This window comes from Sycon ciliatum, chromosome 3 (assembly GCF_964019385.1).
Source record: "Sycon ciliatum chromosome 3, ocSycCili1.1, whole genome shotgun sequence".
NCBI lineage: Eukaryota > Metazoa > Porifera > Calcarea > Leucosolenida > Sycettidae > Sycon > Sycon ciliatum.
Genome location: NC_088645.1, coordinates 40,363,013 through 40,380,783, shown reverse-complemented (window position 1 = coordinate 40,380,783; position 17,771 = coordinate 40,363,013). Strand labels below are relative to the sequence as shown.

The 17,771-nt window shown below is 47.2% G+C and overlaps 1 protein-coding gene across 1 annotated transcript; it reads right to left on the bottom strand.

The window, feature by feature from the left end:
• Window positions 1-2,256: 2,256 nt before the first annotated feature.
• LOC135812202 (homeobox protein aristaless-like) lies at window positions 2,257-17,490 on the bottom strand. The gene is made up of 3 exons (XM_065325528.1): window positions 17,169-17,490; window positions 15,053-15,470; window positions 2,257-3,876 (listed from the first exon to the last, which is right to left on the bottom strand). Coding segments are annotated over exons 1-3 (1,584 nt in total). The 5' UTR covers window positions 17,171-17,490; the 3' UTR covers window positions 2,257-2,712.
• Window positions 17,491-17,771: the final 281 nt, after the last annotated feature.

The following is a 17,771-nucleotide window of genomic DNA, read 5'->3' as shown; positions in this document are numbered from 1 at the left end:
CTCACACTCGGTGATGATTTTATTGGCGACGAGGAAGCAACAGTACGGTGAGAATACAATGAACTATTCACCGTGGTCTGGGTTTTGGTGGTTGTTGAATCAGGAGTGGGCATGGAGGGAGCAGGAGTGAGTGCGGATGAAGCAGGAGTGAGTACGGATGATCCAGGCGTGAGCACGAATGAAGCCGCAGGGTGCTGATAATTCCCAGTCCCTGTCCACAGAGCATCACGACCAGCCACATTGCCACCATGCGTATAAGGCGAAGCAATGGATGGCGAGGCACGTGGCACATTCACTGTCGAACTCACGCCACCTGTTTTAGCGCTAGCATTGGCTCCATGGTCTTGGGATGACAGAAATGGGTTGCGATCCGCGTTCTCGACCTTAGTGTTAGCTACAGTGCTAGTGACTGGTTGAGGGTGTGTTGAAGGTGGTAGCAAGGCAGGCATGGTACTACTGCAATGGTATTGCGTAAGGCTTGCCTCGTAAGGACTTGCAGCAACTGTGGGTGTGCGAGGAGCTAATGCCTGCGCCTCGAGGAACAGCGGAGGAATTAGCGGGCTGAGTTTGTCCCTCGCACGGCGAATCTGAAACCAAGCCTGCCAGTGACACAAAGAACACACGCACACGCGAAACACAACGACACAATTTACTTCCTTCCATTTACTTCCACATGCCCGTCGCTCATGCGATAATAGCGAACAACCCTCTGCTGGTAAATGCACCATTCAGCAGATTTCAAGGCTGGTGAATTCACCACCACTCCCGGTTTACACCACACACCTACCAGAAGTCGATGCAGACCTTCAAGAAGAAGGTCTATGACCACCTGAGGCAGTCTGACTGGGACTGGGCAACCGACCGCCTTTAGCCTCCACCGGGATTATGCTCCTGCTTCTCCCACCCCAAGCCTAATTGTCGCCAATCCTGAGTAGCCAATCTCCACTGCTGCCCTATTGCACCCTTCATTTGACACTCTCCTTTCACTCCTATTATCTGTTTGATTATTTGCTTTTTTCTGCTGTGTTCCAAAATTAGATCCTCTCCTTCGTTCTAAACCTTCCATTTTCTCCCCCGCTTTTTTCCCCTCATGCTTATGCTTCCCTCCCGAATTTGGTGCGCCTGCCATGTGAAGATGCCGAGACCTCTGGTCGGTTGACCATGGCAAGCCCCACCAGCACCATCTCACCCCATGCTAGCCCCATGTGTCTGCCGGTGAGTTGTGTATTTTGTAAAAAAAAAGTTGGTTGAAATGGCTTAAAAAAAAGTTTAACAGCCCCTGCTTGGACAACCATTCCACCAAAGCCTAATATAAGAGAAATTCTGGAAATAAGGCAGGTTCCCTCGCTCGAGTCCCGGTAGTGGGTGTCGAATTTGTTAATTGTTTTCCCGTTTTGAACTCCCTCAACCGTTTGAACAAGTAATCAGGTGTTGCAGTTGCCTGGGAGACGAAACGGCGAACACATTTAGAAGCATTGGTAGGTTGAGGGAATGGAAAAGGGGAAAAGTCTGAAGACCCAACATGACTGTCACCACCAGGACTCCAACCAGGGACTTTCCCTTGAAGCCAGCAGTGCTCTAATCCCTGAGCTATAGTGAAGCTGTCATCCCTGCAGAAATTGTTCAACCTTTTCTTCACACTTAATACTGGAACACATTTCAGGTGCTTCAATGGGACCATTGTGAGTTTCGTCCACGAAGAGACGGGTGATGGTGACGGTTAATGGCTGGGTTGATGTTATCACAGTAAAGACTAAAGGAGACGGCTATTGCAGTTGAGGTTTTATAAATGTATATTAAAAGTTTAACTCGGATACGTGTTAGGGCTAGGCCTCGGGTCGTTGAATGTCTCAGTAGCCTGTCAGTTGTTGTGCCCTGTTTTCGCACTTTCTGACTACTTTTATCTTGTTACAGTCGTGGATAGTTGCTTTATAACTTACTTGTTTCCATGTGATTTCTTCTATTTGTATTATATTAAAAGTGGTTGGAGTTTTGAAGACAATAAAAAATATTTTCAGATGCCTTTTTTACGGCCAGAACAAATACATACAATGAATCAATGCAATGCAAACAGCCAGTATTATTGGGTTAAGTTTTGCAGGTGAATCCAAGACAAACTCTCAACCTAAATATTGACTAGTTCAACATCAGCAGGCCAAGACGCCGCTCCCCTACCCGTTGGATTACATCATCTGACACCCCAGGATAGGATTTGGAATCAAGTGCCCTCACGATCCACCAATCTCTCACCTCCGCTCAAAACCGCAAAAATGGTTCAACATTGTCAACAGATACGATAATCTCAAGGATTGTTATGGGATGCTGTCATCATTAATATCACAAGTCAAAGAGACGAAAGAACGCATGGCATCGGAGGTACTTCTCAGTCTAGGGTTCCCAGTAAAAAGGCAACGCCTGTTGGGAGTTCCCTAGTAAAATGATAAATTCTACTACTACTACTACTTCTCAGTTCTGCATATCTCACTATGGAGTATGGAGCAATATATCTGTCCCGGAATAAAACCATACTACAATGGGGCACGGGTCATCAGAGGTTACCTGCGGATATGAAATGCATGATGTTATGTGCATGTTCCGCGCCATCGCTTCATACACTGTCGGAGGAGTTTGACAAGCTAGCAGACATTGGCATCAAATCAAGGACTTTGCAAATGTTATCCTGTCACGCATCCACGCTCAACCTCACCGCAGCTACCTCAGTACAAAGAAACCCGAGCGCATGTTCAGTGCTGCCTGTTGATTGGCGGGGAGCGGTTGCATTCTCGGTAGTGCTAGTGTGCTAGAGGGTTGGGTGGGATGTTGGGTGGGATGCACAAGTACGTGCTGTGGCGTATGCTCCGGCACATGCTGCATAGCTGGGCTGTTCGAGGCATTAGTGTTGAACACAATGGACCCCGTCGCGCTCTGGTGAAGCGGGAAAGACGCCGGCACAGGACTGGCGGCGGGCAGCACCTGTTGCTGTGTTGGAATGAAGATCAACTGCGGCTGAGACCATGCCTGTACAAGGGTTGGTTCATGGGCAGCTTGAGCATTCATACTTGGGCCCTGATGCGATGTGAGTGTGGCTTGCACAGGATGTGGGGCAACATAATGCGGACTTGCTGAAATGATCTGTTGTGGACTTGCTGGAATGATTTGCTGCGGACTTGCTGAAATGATCTGTGGTGGACTTGCCGACATAATCTGCTGCGGCGCACAGGTGATAGGATAGTGCGCCTGACTGACGGGAAGGGTGATGGGCAACGTATCCGGTCTACTCACACTCGGTGATGATTTTATTGGCGACGAGGAAGCAACAGTTCGGTGAGAATACAATGAACTATTCACCGTGGTCTGGGTTTTGGTGGTTGTTGAATCAGGAGTGGGCATGGAGGGAGCAGGAGGGAGTGCGGATGAAGCAGGAGTTAGTACGGATGATCCAGGCGTGAGCACGAATGAAGCCGCAGGGTGCTGATAATTCCCAGTCCCTGTCCACAGAGCATCACGACCAGCCACATTGCCACCATGCGTATAAGGCGAAGCAATGGACGGCGAGGCACGTGGCACATTCACTGTCGAACTCACGCCACCTGTTTTAGCGCTGGCATTGGCTCCATGGTCTTGGGATGACAGAAATGGGTTGCGATCCGCGTTCTCGACCTTAGTGTTAGCTACAGTGCTAGTGACTGCTTGGGGGTGTGTTGAAGGTGGTAGCAAGGCAGGCATGGTACTACTGCAATGGTATTGCGTAAGGCTTGCCTCATAAGGACTTGCAGCAACTGTGGGGGTGCGAGGAGCTAATGCCTGCGCCTCGAGGAACAGCGGAGGAATTAGCGGGCTGGGTTTGTCCCTCGCACGGCGATTCTGAAACCAAACCTGCCAGTGACACAAAGAACACACGCACACGCGAAACACAACGACACAATTTACTTCCTTCCATTTACTTCCACATGCCCATCGCTCATGCGATAATAGCGAACAACCCTCTGCTGGTAAATGCACCATTCAACAGCTGTCAAGGCTGGTGAATTCACCACCACTCCCGGTTTACACCACACACCTCCCAGAAGTCGATGCAGACCTTCAAGAAGAAGGTCTATGACCACCTGAGGCAGTGAGACTGGGCAACCGACCGCCTTTAGCCTCCACCGGGATTATGCTCCTGCTTCTCCCACCCCAAGCCTAATTGTCGCCAATCCTGAGTAGCCAATCTCCACTGCTGCCCTATTGCACCCCTCATTTGACACTCTCCTTTCACTCCTATTATCTGTTTGATTATTTGCTATTTTCTGCTGTGTTCCAAAATTAGATCCTCTCCTTCGTTCTAAACCTTCCATTTTCTCCCCCGCTTTTTTCCCCTCATGCTTATGCTTCCCTCCCGAATTTGGTGCGCCTGCCATGTGAAGATGCCGAGACCTCTGGTCGGTTGACCATGGCAAGCCCCACCAGCACCATCTCACTCCATGCTAGCCCCATGTGCCTGCCGGTGAGTTGCGTATTTTGTAAAAAAAAAGTTGGTTGAAATGGCTTGAAAAAAAAGAAAAAAAGTTGAACAGCCCGTGCTTGGATAACCACTCCACCATAGCCTAACATAAGAGGAATTCTGGAAATAAGGCAAATAAGGCAGGTTCCCTCGCTCGAGATAAGGCAGGTTCCCTCGCTCGAGATAAGGCAGGTTCCCTCGCTCGAGATAAGGCAGGTTCCCTCGCTCGAGATAAGGCAGGTTCCCTCGCTCGAGATAAGGCAGGTTCCCTCGCTCGAGATGAGGCAGGTTCCCTCGCTCGAGATAAGGCAGGTTCCCTCGCTCGAGATAAGGCAGGTTCCCTCGCTCGAGATAAGGCAGGTTCCCTCACTCGAGATAAGGCAGGTTCCCTCGCTCGAGATAAGGCAGGTTCCCTCGCTCGAGATAAGGCAGGTTCCCTCGCTCGAGATAAGGCAGGTTCCCTCGCTCGAGATAAGGCAGGTTCCCTCGCTCGAGTGCCGGTAGTGGGTGTCGAATTTGTTAATTGTTTTCCCGTTTTGAACTCCCTCAACCTTTTGAACAAGTAATCAGTTGCAGTTGCCTGGGAGACGAAACGGCGAACACACTTAGATTAGAAGCATTCTAATGTCGAGGGAATGGAAAAGGGAAAAGTCTGAAGAACCAAAATGACTGTCACCACCAGGACTCCAACCAGGGACTTTCCCTTGAAGCCAGCGGTGCTCTAGTCCCTGAGCTACAGTGAAGCTGTCATCCCTGCAGAAAATGTTCAACCTTTTCTTCACACTTAGGTACTGGAACACATTTCAGTTGCTTCGATAGGACCATTGTGAATTTCGTCCACGAGGAGACTTTCCTCAGTTGTTGTAAACGCAAGAGGAAAGGAACAAGAAAGATAACAATTTCTAAGTACTACAGAGAGTTTTTAGACAACTTGGGTCCCTGCTGTGTGAGGCAGGCAAAAATGCAGACCAGTGCAATACGTATTCAGTGAAGCGGTGCAACTAGTATCTGCTGCGACGCACAAGGGACATATTTTGCTGGAGGCAGTGATACCGAAATACCAGCATAGCACAACATAAAGGCATCATTTTATGTTGTAATTCTAGTAAATGTAGTTCGTAGTTGATCACGGTCTTCGGATGCCAGCACGGCGTAGACCCCCTCCTCTCTAAGTGAATGGCATCAAATTTGCTGTTGCCAGTTGAGTGTTGATCATTGGAAATCAACACTGGCAAAGAGCCAAGTCTTCTGCGTGGTGGCGCACATGTATGTTTGTGTAAGCACGGAGCCAAGTCACCAGTCGTATTGTGCATACACACGCTTGAGCAGCGGTAGAGCCCAGTCCCGGACAGCCAGCAACCACAGGAATACCAGTACTACATATACTATAACTATGATGATCTCAATATTATTAAGAAGCTCTGAACATGAAGTCTCAATTTCGGTCCAATCCCCTCATCCTGATCAACGCGAGCAGCACTGAGCTACATGTACACAGATCGCCTTGTTACGTCATCTTCGCCGCAGCGAGGTACAGCGTACAGTGAAACCTGTCAAGGCGACCACTCGGATAAGGCGACCACTCGGATAAGGCGACCACCTGTCCCAGAAGACTACTGCAGCCAGGCCCAAGGCCAGGGGTGCTATTTCCAGTCAAATGACCTTGGATGAGGAGACCACCTGGTAACGGAGACCACGTTTTGAAGGTCCCTTGAGCGGTCGTCTAAGAGAGGTATCACTGTAGTTCAAGTAAAGGAGCCTGTTACCAGTGCTCTGGAGGGAAGTGCATGATTGTACATGTAGAGCTAAACTTGCGAATCATTCGAACGTGCATATGGGTAATGTCCGTGTTCGCTAGTTGCTGTGATACCCATGGTCGTTACTAACGAGATTGACTGTATGTAGCGCAGTGCAACTAATAGAAATGCTTCCCGAATTCGCCCCCTCTGTGAGCGTCATGTCGTGGCGATTTGCTTTACAAATTTGCTCATCAAGCTGTAATGCTGTTAAACAACGTGGAGCCGACCTCGGCGCACGTACACATACATTCATGGTGCATAAACACTTTTTTGATGAGAACATGCATAAAATTAATTCTGTGCTTGTCAGTGGTGTAATCACAAACAGTTGCCACCCGCAGGGCTTTACAAATGGCAATGCCAATTTAGTGGATTTCTTTACGTCCAGGTGATTTCATGCGCAGGGCGTTATCTTGAAAAATGACACTCTCTAATTTCATCAGGTTGATTTGCTGTGCGTGCCGTCCAAGTGTGGTGATCCGATTTAGAACGCACCGAGCGTGTGTCAAATGCCAAACTCAGCATGATGTCCCTGCGTGGAATCTGTAATAACAAAAACGGGGAATTGATCCGCGCTGCTAGCTAGTATGCCTGACAAGGATAGCAAACTATTCCATGTTCACCGTAACCACGAGTGGCAGCAACACCAGCACCAGCGCCAAAACCGCATTATGAAAACCAACACCACTGCAACAGTGTACCACTACTAGCATTCATTTTCACCACAAAGTACTGCTGCAACATAGCCAGTACCACCAGTATCAACACTTTCAATAGCATCACCAGAAACATGCCAACAGCATCACCACAAACCATCACCGCAACAATACCATCCGCCCTAGCACACGCTGCAAGACCATTACAACTATGCACATAATCATTTACAGAATGTACAAGTCTGACAAACTTCCCAGTTGATACGTTGAAGGGCATACATGTACGTGTACGTGTAGAAACCAACCGGCAACGGATGCAAAACGATATTAATTAACATCTACGTCAGACACTGTGTGGTGTTTGCCGCTTGTCAGTAGGCCCCTGACACGTTTGACGTGCGCGCCAGCCGACGTCGGGCAGCACTCCGCAATTCGAGCGCAATCTGCGCCAGGGCCCCAGGCATCACTGAGCCGGAAAACGGCCCGCAGATCAGATGCCTAATCAGAAGCCCGTGTGCTGTAGTACACGATGCAGCCAGGCCACATGAAAGGCACCGGTTAACTCACAAATTATATCTGATTGATTGGAGGACAAAAGGCTGGAGATGAGTAATCAACACCAACCGTTAAGTGTACTATCTTCAGCCGAAAACACTGCAGGGTGGGTCAAAAACGGCTATGCACCTAACAACTTTTGATCTACAACTCTTGAGGAGTCTGGTCGCGACCCAGTGGCACGGGCTGATACGGCATACTTGGCTGAGAGAAGCTTGATCGATTAGGTCCTGTTGTTGAGCAGCTCGAGTGGCTTGGCAGGCAGCGTTGATTGGTTGGCGTTCGTGTATCGAGAAAGCCGGTGCAGAGTGTGTGTGATTGAGCTTTGCGACCAGATGCATGTCTCAATTACGTCTTACCAATGACTGGATCCTGCATGATTGCTGTATTCACTCCTGCAGACTTCACTGACAATAGGCAACAGAAGGAGATTGGAGACTAGAATGGTTTACTACTACACCTAGTTCTAGTGCATTATCCTAGATAGTACCTGATCAATTAGAGAAAACAATGTCGCCTCTTGTATTTGCAGTCGTTGCCTAATGACACCCTTCACGCACTCAATCTGCAAGCACTTGAAGTTGTCAAAACACTGATGATTAACCTCGAGCTTGGCTACTCATAACATCATGCAGCTGTTGTGTGCATGCACTACCTAGCCATGGAACTGGCATTCACCTGGCGTACTGCGTAGACCTGAGACTCAGTGGTGTCCATATCACTCTGAAAGTTGGCTAACCTAAGTCACAGTAAGTGTACGATCATGTACGCGGTCAGCTCAACACAAATTGCATGCCTTACGTTATCACGTACATACATGATTGTGTGTAGGACAGTGTCAGAACAGAGTTAGGAAGCTCAAGTAAATACCAGGAATCTTTTTTAAATTAACAGAGAAGTTTAGAATTCCAGTCAGATTCGCACCATAATAGTCATGGTAGTCCAAACAGGTTCCGCTACCTATATGTATGAACTTGGTGCCTTTGTCAGCATGGAAGGCAATCAATGGTTAAAACGAAGTGTACGCCAAATTCGATTCATTCGATAAGAGGACCCAAGTCACGTTCGGAAGATGCCAGCATTCTTCTGCGATCTGCCCATAATAACACTTGGCGGTTTTCGAATAATGGGTCGATAGCGCACGATGCATCAATAACGCTGATCATGTACATGTAGACTCCGGCCATAATTGAATACTTGCAAGCCGAAGTAACACCCAACCCTGCTGCGTCCCAAAGTAAATTCGAACTGTTACTTCTCCTTGGTTGTTTTATAAAAGTTCACTCGTTTTGCATTGTCCATTAGTACAACGACGATTCCTGATAAGTGTTTTGCGAAAACCTGTTCGAATCTTTTCCTTTTGTTACTGCAGACTGTTTTCTACATATTGACACCTTTAAATAAAGTAGCCACCTGTCCTTTCAATGTTTTTCTCGATGTGTGCGGCGAGGTCTGACTGCAATTATTCTCTGAAGCACTACGAACCATGTACATCTACATGTACAAGAATCGGTAACTGTGTTTGCATAGGGATTCTTTCTTAATGGGCGTGAGAATCATCACTTTCTTACGCACATTGATCCCTTTTTGTGTTTGTTCCTACCGGTGCTGAGATCTTGAAAACGTTGTTTAAAACTACCTGTGCCTGTACTGATTCGCTTCTTCACGTTTTCTGCCTTCATCCATCAGAAGAGAAGGCAATGAAAGTACTGGTGGAGATTTTGAAATGTTGATTCGAACGATCCTGACGCTTCTGGTTCTACCACTTTGGTTGCCATTCTTCCATGTGGACGGTTTTGTATCATCGAAATGACGGCGATGAGGTGAAATGTGACAATCAACGTAGTGCGTGTTGTCATGAGCTATGCAGGCCAGTACAGCTAGGGATCAGTAGGCTTAAAATCACAACCACCGTATAAAGTACATTCGAACCAGTGCGGTTAGTGTTAATCGAGACAAAATGGCACCAGGAGCATGGGAGGCAAAAATATGGATGCCAAGAGTTGCCAAGAGGCATCGTCCGCCCGCAGCAGAGATAGGCTAGGCACAAGCACGTGATGTCACCGGAGTACCTGGAGTGGGTACATGGGGGACAACCACAAGTCCCTGCACTCAGTTCAATCTGCGAAGAATTCCGAACATGGAACCATGGTCACTGTACAGCGAGTGCGCGATCGTGTCAAATAACTATGCAACCAGCCGACAACACCCTTTACAGTGGTGGTGAGATGGATACCCTGACCACTAGTCACTGCACACATACAATGTAGTGTGCTCAACCCTGGGCGGTGAAAGCTTCAAGTCCATGTCCAGACCATTCGAGCTTTCACCTGCTGCACGCCCACCAGGCACCATCAGCACATCACTCATTCAGGAGGCCCGATAATGACTATCAGTTGTAGATACATGTACATATACATATACATCACTATTATGGAAATTTAAATCTTGGTTTACTGCTCACTGTTTGCACGTGTGGAATGGCTTGGCAGTGTTAAGTGAAGAGCGATACAACCGATAAGTCTTTAATTTACCAAGACCACATTTCAGTTTGGTATCTAAAATGCTGAGCATAAAAGTGTAGGAGAAAAAAACCCAAGCCCATGGTGCACAGTAGTAGTGGTGGGAGGTCTGGAGAGCTCCGACCATTCGATGTCTCGGCTTCATATCCAACCAGAAACGGTTTGGACAGGGCAATTTTGCGTTCTTCATTAGTATTGTCACGTTATCACTGTTAGACTCGGGTGGAGAGCCAAAGAATAATTTATACTGGTGGTGTTAGTGGTGGTGTTAGTGGATATTATAGCGTAACGTGTAGCTCTTTGCTCCTCTTTTCTTCTTAGGCTATCATTGTACAGTCTTATCAACAAGGGTCAACAATTGTTTGGACACATGTGCAGGATCCTCAGCTGGACAATGTCTAGCTGAGGGTCCTGCACATGTACTGTCATAATATTATGTACATGCACACTGAACAGGGAAGCAGAGGGTCAGTGGCGGCCGCGCGTATAACCCAGCATACTCATGTACACCTGAGACACATTATATGCACAGCTGTAGTAGTCCTAGTAAGGGCAAGAGTGTAAACCCCCCCCCCCCCCCCCGAGAGTGTATAAGCCCCCCCCCCCCCCCGAGAGTGTATAAGCCCCCGAGATTGTAGAAGACCCCGGCCCCACCAATGTGCAACTAGTAATATGGGGTCTCCGACGGCGAAAACTTACTCCGCTGCTCGCTAAAAACGGGCTGGAAAAGTACCACAGGGACACTACACCACGTGATGTGAGTTTTCGCTGTCGCCGAACCCCATAGAAAGGTTATCAGGAGTTGCACACTCTTTGGGGGATTATACCCATGGTAAGAACATTGGCTATCACACTGTGACTGACTGATTTCTGCTGAAAACCCCTATACTGCAGTTACACAGAACTTCGAGAGTGCATGACAATCTTCAATGTACACATGACAGTACAGTACTACCACAACTAAATGTACACTGTACATGTACTAGTACTCCGAAAAGCAACATGACGTTGTGTGTACGTGTACGTATACGCACGAACAGTACACACGTGATATTCCCGTGCCTGTTAAGTTAAGACTGTGATTCATCACTCTTGTACACATGTATTGCACCTACATATTAAGTAACTAACAAGCATGATAATGAAGTGGCGACAGGCTGAATAGTAGATTGACTCGGAAACATGTAAGGACCAGCAAAACGCTTTGGCAGCAAGTGGCGACACCTTGACAGCGGCATTTGCTGCCCCCACAGCCCGAACCTCCTCTGTACGTTTCGTCTCCTGAACTGCTGAATGCCACATAATAGTGGCCAAGCCCTCGTGTCGCCCCGGGCTCAGATAACACGCTGATGAACATGTGGAATATGCACGCAATCGCAGGAGTATGTCAGTGGATACTTTGTCATATGAGACATGGAACTTGGCTAGGTGGCTCACACGCAATCAGTGTTGCTGCAAAAGCGTGTTCCTGATCTGCTTGCGCCAAGCTAGCATACCTTTTCAGAAGCTCTTTGCCTACGTGACCTGTCATCCCATTGCATTTCCCAAAATACCTCTTCACTCTGCTGGATTTCGCCGAAGGGTTCCAACCTTAACATTTCGCAGTCGAGCATCAAGTGTTCAAACACATTGCGAGTTAAACGTCGCGGCAGAACAAAACCTACTAGAACTGAACAATTGTAGCTGATGGTAATTCCGCCTTTTTGTTGCTAGTACTGGCAGGAGGATTTCATGTAACATGCCTCCATTTGGAGTAGTGCTGACGCCAAAGTCCTGAGAATGGACATCCGTGTGAACTGTGTTGAAACATACCCTGGTCATTAACGTTTACGTACACAAGCCACACTGGCGGTATGCCGGGCCATAGCTTTCAAACCTGCAGAGCCGGCTAGCCGTCCTAATGCCTAGGCTGCAGTGGCAATGATAGTGATAGTGCATGTGTGTGTGTGTGTGATTGATTACTCTATTTCACTGGGTAATGGTACCCGACTATAGGAGCACGGGAGTTGTTTACGCGGCGGGGTAGGAGATACTATGTCTAATTGCTTGCTTGATGTAATCAATGTGCACACCTTCGCCGTTACTTCAACCAGACACAATGGAAAGTAATTAGATCTTCCGCCCGGCCGCGCTACACACAGTGGTATGTACATGAATCTGCCAGCTTGACTCGTCCATCGATATCAACAACATGAAGACACGTTCGCGTCCGTGCCTGGACCACAGGATAAGGAGGGCCGCAGCGACATCGGACAGCTGGTATCAGTCCCTGGGCTGATGGTGGACCGATGATCACCTTCTACGTCTCTACGTCTCGATTGTGAACGCCAGATCGAGTACACATACCTAGCATTTACCTGAGCAATCATAGGTCAGGTAAACGCACCTGTTCATGTGTGTTTGTATGCAGCATGTACATGTATACCCGTGTCACTGCCAGACGCGGGCGTTTGTGGTTTGGCACCAGCGTCGACCACAGATTACTGATAAACATCTGAGAGAACGTGGTCGATCGCTCGCGGCTATCGACTGGCAAATCTCTCTTGACGAACCTTTTCTTCTTCGGTAATAACACATACTGTATTCAAGTCGCTCTCGGACGAAAATAACAGTTGTCAGCTAAGAGAAGAACACACGCGGAAGTTTCAACGTGTCTTTCCATGGAGTAACTTTGGTAATTTATTCCACCCAATCTGAGATGCTTTGAAATGATTAAAGAAGGCTTTGTTGTTCCCCACGCGTCGCTGGGATCGGTGCGGAAAAACACTCTAAACTCCGCTGAGGTGAACGAACAATCGCCAAACAACAGCTATATGTAGCTCGGGGCAAACAAAACCCTATTATAGTCTACCCTCGTTAGTACTCTTCTTAGTAGACACTACCATGGGTTTCAAAAAATGTAGTCTTTGCTATCCGGACTTGCATGTACGACGGTTGTAACATGGGTTTCAGGCGTCAGGAGATTTCCGCTCGTTGTCTACTGATGTGGTGTGTCTTGTACCCGATGTCGTACTAACGAGGGTTGACCTGTACAGATGTCGTACTAACGAGGGTAGACCTGAATCATATAATTATAGCTTATGTTACATCCCGATGTACAGCAGTCGTTGTATTGCATTCACATCCCCTTTTGATGGCGATAAAGATACAACGCGCACATCCCCCCCCCCCCCCCCCCCCCCGATAGGCTATGTCTTTGGGAAATCCTTTAAATAATAAATACAAATACACAGAACAGAACAGAAGACGGGAATTGCTATCAGGAGCGGAATGAATACGCACGTATCCGCAACCACAGGGCAACAATCAGTCGCATCCAAACGCTAATGAGCACAAACGCACTTACTTCACCAAAAAGAAAATAATTGTATTTCAGAGAATGTCTCTATTCTAACGTACTGCACAATATTAGTGAGCCTATTACAGCTCAATCTTCTCGCCTGTCTCTCTCTAGCTCTCCCTCTCTCACTATCTGATTGCATCCAACATTGGAATGGATGCTTCATAGAGCAGCACGTTTTGGGCCGGCAGCGGGGTTTAAAGTTTGCTCAGTTTTCGTACACCTTGAAACAGGCCGCGCATCCATGCACCTCAGCATGACGTCCAGATTACAGACACGTGCGAGCTTTAGGCAATCACAATCATCATGTACCACACCACCCATCGCATTGGATCCAAGGATGGGAGATGAAGACTGAGGGTAATCTTGTTTTATGTTGATCGACTGCCTGTAATGATATTATGTAAGTATGATGATGAACCCTATACATACTCTGCACATTTGGTCACTCCACGCACGCTACATCACTAAAACGGTACACGAACACGGATAGTAGCCGTGCAGCCTCAGTTTGACTGTGTGCAGCAGGCGTCTGTAACCTTTGTGAGCAATGGCCATTTACAACGCACATGCAGTGATATTTCTCTAAAATTATTAAGAAGTACATCTTTCCAATTCCATGGCTTAGAACCGATTTAGACACGCTTGCTTTTACCTACGTTTAACATAGCTTTCTTTGCCATCACGTCTCCCAGGGACTCTGCTGTTTAGTCCTAGGAAGGGTGAAAGAATTGCTAACGCAAATTGTCTGAAGAAGTTGTCGAATGGTCGCTGCTTGGATGAATGTTACACCATAGCTTAGTGGTTGGAGCATCGCTGGCCATAAGCCAGAGCCCCTGGTTCGAGTCCTAGCGGTGATAGACAATTTTCTTAAGACTGTCTCCGTTTTCATCTTTCCCTCAAAGAAATGAAAATGGAAAATGAAAGAAGAAGGGGGCTGCCGGTGCGGGAAATCCCTCGGATTGAATACAAAATTATAGCTATAAAGTTTTATTACACATACTTGAAATACCGAGAGCGGACAAACTGCTTTGCTCTGGTTCAGCATGCCAGACGAAAAGCAATGATCAAACAAGGGGACATTCTTTATATTACTCTACTCGACACGAAGTGTTAATCTCAATCAGCAGAATGGGAGAACAACAATGGACAAAGAACTCAACGTATTCAAATGTAACCTGGATTACAGGATCAGAATTACTCGACAACTACTACCATATCCAACATGTATCAGAGGCAATGCAAGAGAGGCTTTTGCCTTTCTCTCAAGTCGTCTTAGGAGGCTCAATATACATATTTTTAAGCAGTCCCAAATGCCACATGACACAGGCTTTGTTCATCTCCAGGGAGTCCAAGACCTCCTTTTCTTCCTGCTAAGTACTATCGCTAGTGACAATTATGTTTGGATCTTCGCAGAAGGCATAGAAGGGCACGATGCGTTTGAGCAGAATGTGTTGTTTGCCTTTGCCGTCTGAGGCACCTTGGTGCATTCAGCACTTCTTGGAGCTGTCCTGAATAGCCTTACTACCCCGACGTGAACTACTATGTACTCATCCATCATGTTTTGCTACTATCCACTCGTGACACGATATCACGACCTACGGGTATAGAGTTTTACAATTTTCTATTCTTCTAAGTTTGTACACAACTCAGCGAAATACATGACATTGTACTGATTGTGTTTGAATATCGCTTACCTGAACACATAAGTCGGTGAGTCCTAATTTATTCGCCAGATGAAGACGCTGCGCACTAGAGGGGTACCGTCCCTGTGCGAAGGAGGCGTCCAAAATCGACAGCTGGGACGGCGTGAACTTGGTGCGCACTCGTCGCTTTGGCTCATGGTCGGCCAGACTGGGGGACGTCTGACGGCGCTTTGAGCCTCTCCGCGGCTGTTGTGCTGGTGGCTGTTGTGCCGCTGGTTGGTGTGCTGTAGGTTGGTGTGGTGGTGACTGGAGCGTGGGCGGCTGGTTTTCCGGCGACGAGTGCAAAGATCTGGCATCCTTGCCGCCATGTTGCCTTGGGACGTCTGACAAGCCAGCGACTGATGAGAAGGGAAGACCAGATACAGGCAGGTTGGAATTCGCCGTTTTCCCATGGCTTTGGTGACCCGACCTGTAGAGGAAACAGATAAAGGTGAGTTTCTGCCCAACTGTCGCGTTTTGCTATCAACAACTTATTCCTAACAAAGTGAGATGGACAAAAAATAATACTGGTACAGTATCCGCAGCCCGCAACAAGTCTCAGTGAGCTGCCACCGCTTGTTCACAGTCCATAATATGATACCCTGTACTACACCCAGCTAAACTCGACTACTGTAGTACGCGTCGTATACTCTCTGCTTTCCACATCAGACCTTGCTGCCTGATGCTATGGCTGCCGTGCAATGCGTTCCTCATCTTGCACGTTTCCTGTAAAAATCAGGAATATCCTTCTTCTTTTCCTCAAGTCTCCACCAGATCAATGTATTTTAGAGGTTGCTATACTCCATGATTTATTAAAATCCCCACTTCAGTGAATAATGGCAAGAAAACACAAGACAATAGCAAGTGAGCAAAGAGAAAATCAAAGAGAATGGTGTAGTTCAATTGATTACATACAGCAGGGAGGTGATAGCTTTTTGGGTTTACTCACCCTTGCACCCTTTCCTCATTACCTTTTACGTGTATGGGTCACGCATTTGACCCTCATGCTGTTTTGGCTCTTCTACCTTTCAAATGTTGTAGGTACCAACATTTCAAGCTAGATGATTCCATTTGCACCACCATGCTGTCCGCAGACTGATTATATTTACAAATACTTTTTTGTACTTCTGCTGGTTTCATCTTGTCAACTGTCACGCTTTTATTACAGCTAGAGGAAAACTCGACGTCTGAGGAACAAGTTGAAAAGTCGCTGGTAGTATCCTGTGCAAACAGAACACCTTAGTGGTAGAGCATCGTTGGCCATGCTTGAGGGTCCCTGGTCCGAATCCTGGTGGTGACAGTAAATTTTCTCTTCCGACTTCTCCGGCACACAACCCTCTCAATCTTATAAAAATGTTACTTCAAGTTCTAGGTCAAGGTTATATTTTCAATTTTGGGAGGCTGCACTGTAGCCAACTGATAACCTCTTCCTTGCAATAGATCATTTCCTTACGTTAAAGATAGCAGTAGCTCTATCATTTTTCTCCCCCGTCTCTTTTTTGCCTGATCTCTCTCTCTCTCTTGTCTCTTGTCTCTGTCTCTTTCTTTCTTTCTTTCTTTTCTCTCTTCGCTCCCTCTTTCCCCCTATCTATGTAACTATCTATCAATATCTCTCTGTTTTGCTCTGTGTATTTTTCTTTCTTTTCTCTTTTCTCCCTCTATACATCTTTCTCCCTTTTTCTCTCTAGTCGTATCGCTCTCACTCACTCTCTCTCCCTCTTCCATCTTTCTCTATCTCTCTCACTCACTCTCTCTTCCTCTTTCTCTATCCCTCTCTTTTCCTCTCTCTCTCTTTCTCTCTCTCTCTTTCTCTCTATCTGTCTATCTTCCTCTCTCTCTGATCATCTCTGAAAATCTACGCATTGTGGACCTTTTGGGCGTTCAACGGAAACATTCGTCTGCCCCATGAATTCTCACTAAGGATAGGAATTATTACAATTCACGTGTATCGATGGCTTATAATATAACCAGGGGGCACAAGAAACCGCTGCCCGTCAAGCAAGACATTAATTTTTGTATTGTGATGGAAAGAGAGAGGATCCAAGTGGAAGATGTTGGAACTCAAACTTTCATGAACGCACACACAATACACCAGCAGCCACATCAACAGCAAAAAGGCGTAACTCACATCTACCCGGCCGGGCTTTAGAATGACGTAGGTGATACAAAACTAACACAGGTTTTCCTAGAGTCGTGGCGATACTCTAATCTTGAACTCCACAGGTGATCGATCTCCTTACCAATCTCTCACAAGCAGTGTTTGAAAACACAATGAGCAGAAATTCCTGACTCGGAAAGTTCAAGACGCTCGGCTGCTCCAAGGCAGAAGATTCCAGAAACAGAAATGTTCCCGTGATTGGTGAAAACAACGAGCTGCTGAATGTAAACTGTGGCCTTTACTCGGTCCTGTTCGTGCGAGCACTTGCTACTAAAGACTCTAGTCTATGGTCCTAGGACCGTCTTGTAGTCTCTGTTTTGGCTGTGTTATCGGAAGAGAGAGACCTTGGATAGCGGCCTATGCATGACTGGCCTGTAATTTCTGCTCCGGATCGCGGAGTCCGGACCCGACAAGGTAGACCTGTGGAGTGAAAGTAGGAGCACTTTAGCAGTCCTTACGCGAACTTGCTTGATGACACGCACAATTGTTTTGTCCCATGCAAGAGGCGCAGTACTTGAGTAGATGCACTTCCTCTATTGTCATAATATACTGGACTGTATACATGAAGACTAG

Excerpts from the sequence above, each read along its gene's own strand:
- LOC135812202 (XM_065325528.1), bottom strand. Across the intron at positions 3,877-15,052 it reads TCACCGACTTATGTGTTCAG|GTTTGGTTTCAGAATCGCCG; the intron begins GTAAGCGATATT and ends TGTCACTGGCAG.